The sequence below is a fragment of the Micromesistius poutassou genome, assembly GCF_964030765.1.
Source record: "Micromesistius poutassou genome assembly, contig: SCAFFOLD_1064, whole genome shotgun sequence".
Classification (NCBI taxonomy): Eukaryota; Metazoa; Chordata; class Actinopteri; order Gadiformes; family Gadidae; genus Micromesistius; species Micromesistius poutassou.
In genome coordinates this window covers 7,401-17,901 of record NW_028177811.1, presented here as the reverse complement: position 1 = coordinate 17,901, position 10,501 = coordinate 7,401, and the positions used below count along the sequence as shown (strand labels likewise).

Sequence of the window (10,501 nt, the reverse complement as noted above, 5' to 3'; positions counted from 1 at the left end):
ATATTTCATTATTATTTCCATTATCTTGAGCAGAGCAATGGTAACAGAAAAAGAAACGGATTTAAAGACCGGGTAAACCAAATTCAGTATTTTTCTTCTTATCATATTAATTAGGCCTTAAATGTGTCCCTCAAAACATGTAAAAAATATTTTTCCCATTCATCATTTCCTTGAGGAGCTAGGCCTCAGAGAATGTTCTGTGTGCAGGTTTAAAATGGGCGGGTCTACATCGAAGACCGCTTTACGTAAAGCGGTCTTCGATGTAGACCCGCCCCCTGCTGCCCTCTAGGTATAAATACATTAACCGCGCACTAGCATTCTGTGGTTTCACCCGTCTATGGTTTTACCGCTCACGAGTCTGGTTTGAATTGTCAGTTTGCAGCTAGCTTGCCCGTTATGCCTCTTCAACCTCGTTGGTGCATCTTCCCTGGATGCCACAGTGGGAAACGTAACGTTAACGGTTCGTTTACTTTATTTAAGTTTCCGACCGAAGACGGTCTCTCTCCGGTGATGGGCGTGGTTTCCTGGCCTGCAGCGCACACGCCCCCACCGTCCTGAGCCAGGGATTACTGCTCATTTTTCATCAACTTTGAAGCATAATTTTATATACTTCGCGATTTTTTTAGTCCTTCAAATTTGGCAGGGTGGTTAATAATATATTTTCCTGTGGTATTATAAACTCAAAACCCATAATTATTCTTGGTTTACCCGGTCTTTAAGTAATGTGTGTCAGTGCAACGGCGCTAGGGCTTGCACCGCCAACCCGCGGCCGCTAGGGGGCGGCAGAGCGCCGTGTCTGAAGACGTCCCCGCTCTTACCTCCGCAGGGGAAGGTGAAGGCGCGGCGGTTGCGGACCATGCTGTCCAGCCTCAGCACCTCCTCCCTGGGGCCCTGCTCCTCCCCTCAGTTCCGGTCCCCCGCGGGCCGCGTGGGGAGCCTGGAGCCCCGAACGCTGGCCTCCCTCGCCCACGGCCCCAACGCGGGGGACGGCCGCGCTGGGGAAGGTGGTGTTCAGCCTGGCGCCCGACGACCGCATGGCCTTGTGGGTAGTGAGACTCGGTACTGCGGTACCCGAGTGTCTCCTTTTGATCGATGACCACGTTCCTTTACTGTACTTTTCTGTTACTGTATTTGAAGCTGACACCTTATTGGTTTATGTTCCACCTGAAAGGTTACGTTTAGTGTGAACTACTTTCACTGTTTTTCATACAGTGACGTGATGAGTAGAATCTGAAAAAGAGTCACAACTGAATCGACTTAATTTATCTCAAACTGGATAATACATTCTATCAAAACTAGTCGGCTCAACAAAACACAAGTCACCGTTGAATCAAAGTTATTTAGTTTGATGCGACTGCTTGATAAGTCTACTACCTGATACTACTACTCTGTCCCAGTACCACTGCAAGAAGAATAACACGCACTGCTGTCATCGTGTACACATGCTGACGTAGCGTCTCCCTCTCCCCCCCCTGGTCTCTCCCTCCCCCCCGGCCTCCAGTACGTTCGGCATGGTGGACAGCGAGGAGACGTGCATCGTGGTGATGGTGTACAACACGGCGGACAGCTGGGGCGTCCTGATCGGAGACACCGTGGTCATCCCCGAGCCCCAGGTCAAACGCCAGAGCGTCACGCACCAGGACCAGGTAGGGTCACCGTGGTTACGGCACCACCAAACCCAAACACGGGCTGCATCTGGACTGTGGTTTGCATTATGGGAGTGCTCTATTAACCCTATTAATCTATTAAGCTTTGGATCATATTACGGTGTCACACGATGCACCTATGTTCAACCCTACTATTAAACCTCTGGGATGAAGTCCATCGATTATTAATAATATCATTTATTCTTCACACCCGTTTCCAAACAGTCGATGGGTTAGAAAGAAACCGCATTTTGAAAGGGTCGTACTAATCAAAACAAACAGGACCCACAGCGCCCCGCTGACCGCTGCTCCCCGTCTCCCCGCAGTCCTTCGACTTCAGGAGCGTGCGCGTGGACACGCCCCTGCTGCTCATCGTCAACGGCAAGCGGCAGAACGCCCAGAGCCAGATCGCCGCCCGGGTCAGCTACAAGCCGCAGAGCGAGTGAACGCCGCCGCCGCCGCCGCCGCCGCCGCGAGGAGCGGAGCGGGACGCGAGCGACGGGAACCGAGGAGTCGGGACTCGGTTTTTGGGAGTTTGAACAAAATACTGTGATCTGAAACCCCTGAGATATGTAGCACGGAGGTCCAGACGCCGCGACCACACGCGGCCGTTTTGATATCTTCTTCCTTGTTTTGTAAATAGAAGTTGTGACCCGTTTCCTGTTATTGAGGAACAATTTTGTATATATTTATTCATACCCTTGCCTTTTCACACTGTTGATGTCAGGAAGTGGAGTTATGTTAAAGTTATGTGTGTGTTGAACCTCTTAAGTTGTTCAAATAAACTTGGTTTAAGGTGGACGACCTGATTACTGGACACTTTTGTTGAACACTAGATGTTTTATTGAAATGCGTGAAAACCGAACGCTAAATTAATTATCCTCTACGCAACTAGAGAACTATTCTCTATATAACCATAACCATAGCTTCAACACGTGGATTCCACTTCAAGGTGAATGTGGACACCTTTTGAGTTGCATAAACTATTTGTGTAAAGCAAAGACATTAGATAACAAAATAAAGTGCTCCTATCTCAAACACAAATACATACATAGTGTCCACTCAACCTGCAGCCGGTCTGAACGACCAGCACCACCTGCCTGGGGGGTCAGGGGTCCTGGGGGGGGGGGGGTCAGTGGTCCTGGCGGGTCAGTGGTCCTGGGGGGGGTCAGTGGTCCTGGGGGGGGGGTAGTGGTCCTGGGGGGGGGTCAGTGGTCCTGGGGGGGGGGGTCAGTGGTCCTGGCGGGTCAGTGGTCCTGGGGGGGGGTAGTGGTCCTGGGGGGGGGGGGTCAGGGGTCCTGGGGGGGGGTCAGTGGTCCTGGCGGGTCAGGGGTCCTGGGGGGGGTCAGTGGTCCTGGGGGGGGGGGGTCAGGGGTCCTGGGGGGGGTCAGTGGTCCTGGGGGGGGGTCAGTGGTCCTGGGGGGGGGGGTCAGTGGTCCTGGCGGGTCAGTGGTCCTGGGGGGGGGTAGTGGTCCTGGGGGGGGGGGGTCAGGGGTCCTGGGGGGGGTCAGTGGTCCTGGCGGGTCAGTGGTCCTGGGGGGGGTCAGTGGTCCTGGCGGGTCAGTGGTCCTGGGGGGGGGTCAGGGGTCCTGGGGGGGGGTCAGTGGTCCTGGCGGGTCAGTGGTCCTGGGGTCAGTGGTCCTGGGGGGGGGGTAGTGGTCCTGGGGGGGGGGGGTCAGGGGTCCTGGGGGGGGGTCAGTGGTCCTGGGGTCAGGGGTCCTGGGGGGGGGGTAGTGGTCCTGGGGGGGGGGGGTCAGGGGTCCTGGGGTCAGTGGTCCTGGGGGGTCAGTGGTCCTGGGGGGTCAGGGGTCCTGGGGGGGGGTCAGTGGTCCTGGCGGGTCAGGGGTCCTGGGGGGGGGTAGTGGTCCTGGGGGGGGGTCAGTGGTCCTGGGGGGGGGTCAGTGGTCCTGGGGGGGGGTAGTGGTCCTGGGGGGGGTAGTGGTCCTGGGGGGGGGTAGTGGTCCTGGGGGGGGGTAGTGGTCCTGGGGGGGGGTCAGTGGTCCTGGGGGGGGGTAGTGGTCCTGGGGGGGGGTAGTGGTCCTGGGGGGGGGTAGTGGTCCTGGGGGGGGTCAGTGGTCCTGGGGGGGGGTAGTGGTCCTGGGGGGGGGTAGTGGTCCTGGGGGGGGTCAGTGGTCCTGGGGGGGGGTCAGTGGTCCTGGGGGGGGTTAGTGGTCCTGGGGGGGGGTAGTGGTCCTGGGGGGGGGGGGGGGGTCAGTGGTCCTGGCGGGTCAGTGGTCCTGGGGGGGGGGGGTCAGTGGTCCTGGGGGGTCAGTGGTCCTGGGGGGGGGGTTAGTGGTCCTGGCGGGTCAGCGGTCCTGGGGGGGGGGGTCAGTGGTCCTGGGGGGGGGTAGTGGTCCTGGCGGGTCAGGGGTCCTGGGGGGGGGGGGTAGTGGTCCTGGCGGGTCAGGGGTCCTGGGGTCAGTGGTCCTGGCGGGTCAGTGGTCCTGGGGGGGGGGGGTAGTGGTCCTGGGGGAAGGGGCGGCCTCTCTCCCTGGTCGGCGTCCTGAGGTGGAAGAAGGCGTTGGGTCGGTCCAGCTCCAGGCCGGTGAAGAGGCCGCCCTCGCCCTCGGGCCCCAGGAACGGGGGGCTGAGCCTGGGGGAGCACGCCGCTCGGAACGCCCCGGCCGCGCCCGCTGGAGGTCAACAGGGTCAGGTTCACCGCAGGGGTCAACGCTACGATGAGTCACCATCACCATCACCATGGTGCGTTCAATATTTCATCTTACTACGCTGACGCTTTTATCCAAAGCGACTTAAAGTCCATTTGTCAGAAGAAAGAGAAACAACAACATGTCTCTGTGGGTACAGTGAGGTTCATAGAACCAAGAGCCAAGCACTAACCATCACTAGGTTAACCCATTCCCTGTATACACTAACCATCACTAGGTTAACCCATTCCCCGTATACACTAACCATCACTAGGTTAACCCGTTCCCCGTATACACTAACCATCACTAGGTTAACCCATTCCCCGTATACAGTAACCATCACTAGGTTAACCCATTCCCCGTATACACTAACCATCACTAGGTTAACCCGTTCCCCGTATACACTAACCATCACTAGGTCAACCCGTTCCCCGTATACACTAACCATCACTAGGTTAACCCATTCCCCGTATACACTAACCATCACTAGGTTAACCCATTCCCCGTATACACTAACCATCACTAGGTTAACCCATTCCCCGTATACACTAACCATCACTAGGTTAACCCATTCCCCGTATACACTAACCATCACTAGGTTAACCCGTTCCCCGTATACACTAACCATCACTAGGTTAACCCGTTCCCCGTATACACTAACCATCACTAGGTTAACCCGTTCCCCGTATACACTAACCATCACTAGGTTAACCCGTTCCCCGTACACACTAACCATCACTAGGTTAACCCGTTCCCCGTACACACTAACCATCACTAGGTTAACCCGTTCCCCGTATACACTAACCATCACTAGGTTAACCCATTCCCCGTATACACTAACCATCACTAGGTTAACCCATTCCCCGTGTACAACAGAGATAGCTAGGATAAGACGCTACACAATGCTAAGTACTATTTTTAAGTGCGAGGATGTACGACACACAATAAGTGGGTACATTAAGTGCCGTGATATAATATGAAATATTATACTGAACATTGACTATTTTGGATGTAGTATTTTGTGGATGTAGTTCACAAGAGGTCCCCCACACCAGGAAGTCTGTTTAGATAAGCAGGAACCTATCACACTTGGCTTCACAAGTGGTGGTTCTGTGTCAGAGAGTATTCTAATTCAAAAATCCCCGAGGCCGAATTAACTCCATCGTTTTGCATATGGCGCCGTGCGGTCGCTGCAGACAGCAGCCAGCAGTCTGTGGGGAGGTGACGCTCTCTGAACTGTCACAAGTTCACCGCGAGGGGACACACAGTATTTATTATGAATTTTGAAATATGAATTAACCTATTTGTTTATTAACAGTAACAGAGACTTTTAAAAAAGCTTATTAGGCTATTTATTTATCCAAACATCATGTGTGGGCTAATAAAGAATACGGTTTATGTTTCAATATTAGTTAACACTAGATCAAAACAAGTTCAACCCAGCGCTATCAGATATATTTATGTACTAGTATAACCCCCACACTGGAATCACCCCAACACTGGAATCACCCTCACACTGGGATCACCCCAACACTGGAATCACCCCAACACTGGAATCACCCTCACACTGGGATCACCCCAACACTGGGATCACCCTCACACTGGAATCACCCTCACACTGGAATCACCCCCACACTGGGATCACCCTCACACTGGGATCACCCTCACACTGGAATCACCCCAACACTGGGATCACCCTCACACTGGAATCACCCTCACACTGGAATCACCCTCACACTGGGATCACCCTCACACTGGAATCACCCTCACACTGGAATCACCCTCACACTGGAATCACCCTCACACTGGAATCACCCTCACACTGGAATCACCCTCACACTGGAATCACCCCAACACTGGAATCACCCTCACACTGGAATCACCCTCACACTGGGATCACCCCAACACTGGAATCACCCTCACACTGGGATCACCCTCACACTGGAATCACCCTCACACTGGAATCACCCCAACACTGGAATCACCCCAACACTGGAATCACCCCAACACTGGGATCACCCCAACACTGGAATCACCCCCACACTGGGATCACCCCAACACTGGGATCACCCCCACACTGGGATCACCCCCACACTGGAATCACCCTCACACTGGGATCACCCTCACACTGGGATCACCCCCACACTGGGATCACCCTCACACTGGAATCACCCCAACACTGGAATCACCCTCACACTGGGATCACCCCCACACTGGGATCACCCCCACACTGGAATCACCCCCACACTGGGATCACCCCCACACTGGGATCCTCCCAGTGGATCTTGGTCTGGTTCTCCTCACCTGGGTGGAGCAGGTGGTGTCTGGCCGGCTCCTCCCTCTCCGCCACCACCATGTTGCGGAGGCGCAGCGAGTCGTACAGGCCCTGCAGCTTCTGGTACTGTCGGTTCCTCTCCATCAGCCGCTCCGCCACCTCGCTGTACTTCCTCTTGTACTCCTCCATCACCTGGGAGGAGGGAGGAGGGAGGAGCACTTCACCACTACACCCCTGTGAGCGGCGTGGGGGGGGCGGGGGGGGGGGGGGGGGGTGGAGCACTTCACCACAACACCCCTGTGAGCGGCGGGTTGGAGCAACCGCTCTGAAACATGAGGTATTATGGTTGCCAATGGTTACCTTTAGGGTAATGGCTCGGTGCGGTTTAGGTCATGGTAGGAATCTGGGCAGCGACCCCAGGCTACCAGACCACTACAAGACGCTGGGGAATAAGTAACGGCGCTGTAGTCGACCGCCTCTCATTGAAGTCGTAGAAATGACGACCGTCCGACGGATGGGAGAGAGTTGGGCGGCGAGTTTAAAGGCCCTCAAACAGGCACGCACTGTAAAGTCGGCTAATATTAGACATTAAACGTTTAAGAGGAACTGGAAAACTCTCTGGCTTGAAAGAAATACATCACAGCGATCAGACGCGGGCATCTGTAACGAAACGGGAGCTGTCACTTTGTGGTGCGACCCCACCCACCCACAACACGGCCCCAACCTTTAAGAGCCGGGAGATTAACGGCAGACATGTGGCCCTCATCGCTCAGCCCCCCGAGCGTCAGTGGAGCCTGCTCCGCTGGAGCTCTGACCGTACCTTCTTCAGGGACGATATCTCCCCCCGCATGGCCCCCAGGTCCAGCTCCCGGCTCTGGTTCTGCTGGTTCAGCATCTTCTCCAGCTGCTTGACCTGCCCCTCGGCCCGGGACAAGGTGTACTCCTGGTACATGCGCTCCTGGTGGATCTGAGGGCAGGTACAGCGGCGAGTCAAGTGTGATCGTCTGTAAAGTACCGCTGAGAAAAAAGGCTGACGCACCAAACCATCGCAGGACCCGTTTCCCAATTCTTTTTCCTCAATTTTCTCTTGAATCAACATATAGTCATCGGATGAGTTTGCTAATGAATGAACAGCGGACCTTGTGAGGTTAATACTGCCAGTGGACACACAGTGTGTTGTGTGTGTCTGTGTGTGTGTTTGTGTACGGGTGAGTGTGAGGCTTCAATTGATAGAGAAGCACTTAATAAATGCCCCCGTCGCACCGGGTTCGGGTTTGGACATGGAGTCACTCAGAGCAGCATGTGCACACAGAGACAGCTGGACTACAGGTGTGGACCAGGACGGGGGGGGGGGGGGGGGGGGAGGGGGTCTGGCTCAGGGAGGCCCAACACTCCCCCCCCGATCACCACGACCACAAACACAATCAGGGCCCGACCGCAGGGTGACCAACAGACGACAGACGGACGGCGCGCCCGGACCTGGTAGCTCCAGAAGGCCAGCGCGCGGGTGCTGATGTCCAGGACCACCTCGGGCCTCAGGCCGGCCAGCACCATGGCCTTGTACTCCTCCGAGGGCGACAGCTCCGTGCGGACGATGTCCAGCTTCCCGGACAGCGTGGAGGAGCAGGCGGGGCAGACGGCCGGCGAGCGGCTGAACTCGCCGGAGCCGTGCGGGTCGCAGAAGGCGTGGGAGCAGGCGGTGACCCAGGCGAAGCCGCACAGCTTGGCCCGACACTTGGGGAAGTTGCAGAGGAGAGTGTCGTCACAGAGAGACAGGGCCATGGTCCGTCTGACGAGGGGGTCGGCCTCCTGACCTAGACGTGGACGGTACACGCTGTTAGTCTGGGGGCCGAAGCTCAACATTAGGCCCATCAACCCTAAAGCATTGTGTTTATTTAGTCCATTAGCCAAAATGAGTCAGCGTCATTTTATTTTCTGATTAGGTTCATTTTCTGATATTCTAATAAAGTAAAGACTATGTATCTAACTATATAACTGACAACACTGGAGGTAATGTAGTTATAAGTATAGCTAACATAAATCACTGTCGTGGTAATCAATGGAAATGATTGACGTCAATAATTATTTGTTTTGGAAACATGCTTCAATGTATTGGTCACATCTTAAAGACCTGTCGGCATAATATATGTAATTATATCACTATAGATCATTATAAGCTGTTTCTGTGGATAGTATACTATACGACCTGGTCAACTCTGATGTAAATAATGCAGTTTATCGTCTTCCTCACCGTGTAAATCAACGTTATTACCGAACAAACGAGCTAGCGGCTAATTAGCATAACTAGCCTAACGCCAACCGATATCTTCCTGCGATCTGATTGGTCCTCAGCTGATTGGCGTCCTTACCTGGCGCCCAATCAGAACCGTCCAACCATTAAACCCAATTCGCAATATTCGGATACTGATATCAAGGAATATATGGGGGCAAATAACGACAATAATAATATTTTTTATTTTTTATTATAATAATGTAATAATAATTTAATAATAAATCTTCACATTTCAACATCAAAATATGTTATTCTAATGGAGTTTGTTGTACGTTAATTTTGTCCTACATGTCTAAATGGACGGTAGTCCATTCACAGTTCAAACCGAGGAGGAGTCCTCCTGCTTTCCTCTACGCCGGCTTTGAGTGGCCCGGCTCTATAAAGTGAGACACCTACTTAAATATGTTCTCCCCCTCTCTCCCTCTCTCTCCCTTTTATCCGAGCCCCCACGTGGTCCGGCCGGGGTGAAAGAGGAGCATTGTGTGAGCGTTTCTGGGGGTTCATAGTGAGCGGGGGAGATGCTCAGTCAACCACGTCCAGCACGCCTATTGTCGCGGATTCCTATCTATTCTCTGCCTTTTAAAGAGAGCCCAGTGTAAGGTGGTGCTGGTGGTGGTGCGGTGGGTGGTGGTGGGGGGATAGGGGGCTCTGTTAGGCCAAGTCATAATGGGCGACATGAAATACATGGTGTGCGTTGGGGATGAGTGTCCTCGGCTGGTGTAATTAGTCCTGGAGAGAATTAAAGGGGGAATACATCCACTATTAGTCCATGCTTCCAACGCGTTTGGCCCAAAGTGTTTTGGATTAATAAAGTCCATCATGTTTGCTTTTAATACGATCGGAGCTTAGATGGCGGAGCAAATAAATTCTCCCTTTCATTTCAACTGATTAATAAGTCATTAATCCACTTTGCGTCGAACAGAATACTAATGTTTTGGTGTGATTTTTGTATAGGACCGAATGTCCTGCAGCTCGTTTATTTAGGAAGCCAACAGGTTTGACATCCCTTTGTCATATTTTATTTAAAGTTTATGGCCGCTGGGCAAATGTCTAAGGTAGGAATAGGCAGAGAGAGAGAGAGAGAGAGAGAGAGAGAGAGAGAGAGAGAGAGAGGAGAGAGAGAGAGAGAGAGAGAGAGAGAGAGAGAGAGAGAGAGAGAAGCAGCGAGGCTGTGTGTTACAGGCCATTGAAATGCAAATATCAATGAAGAACAAGGAGTGGTTGTGTGTGTGTGTGTGTGTGTGTGTGTGTGTGTGTGTGTGTGTGTGTGTGTGTCCATATGCGCGCGCGCGCGTGTGCGTCCACATGCGTGTGTGTGTGATGGTGTGTTGAATGTGTGTTCATGTAAAGGAAGCAGGAGGAGAGGAGGGGCGCAAATTGGACAACTTTGGGGGGAGAGAAGAGACTTTCAGAAAACAGCCACACACACACACACACTCACACACTGATCCCTGACGGACCCGCACGGATATCCCAACCCGAGAGACGTCAAGGTTTTCTCCCCGATTCCCGGTACATGGGATGGTTTAGCTGCACACGCTCACAGTGGGACCGACTGTCGCGTCCCCGCGTGCAGAGCGCCGCGTCCCCGCGTGCAGAGCGCCCCCCCGCTGCCGCCTCCTCCGTCTCCTCGTGAATC

At 53.8% G+C, this 10,501-nt stretch overlaps 2 protein-coding genes across 2 annotated transcripts; one reads left to right on the top strand and one right to left on the bottom strand.

Annotated features, from left to right (window-relative positions):
- Positions 1 to 747: 747 nt before the first annotated feature.
- Positions 748 to 2,234, top strand: ttc5 (tetratricopeptide repeat domain 5; the record flags this gene model as incomplete). The annotated part of the gene is given in 4 exon segments (XM_084490729.1): positions 748 to 982; positions 984 to 1,042; positions 1,502 to 1,646; positions 1,973 to 2,234. Coding segments are annotated over 4 exon segments (559 nt in total), but the record flags the coding sequence as incomplete, so codon positions are not given.
- A 1,830-nt stretch (positions 2,235 to 4,064) lies between these two features.
- ccnb1ip1 (cyclin B1 interacting protein 1) lies at positions 4,065 to 8,351 on the bottom strand (the record flags this gene model as incomplete). Its single annotated transcript, XM_084490728.1, has 8 exons — positions 4,065 to 4,279; positions 5,906 to 5,912; positions 5,997 to 6,014; positions 6,116 to 6,133; positions 6,405 to 6,422; positions 6,543 to 6,761; positions 7,390 to 7,536; positions 8,049 to 8,351. 8 exons carry the CDS (start codon positions 8,349 to 8,351, stop codon positions 4,065 to 4,067), a joined length of 945 nt encoding a protein of 314 aa, XP_084346854.1.
- Positions 8,352 to 10,501: the final 2,150 nt, after the last annotated feature.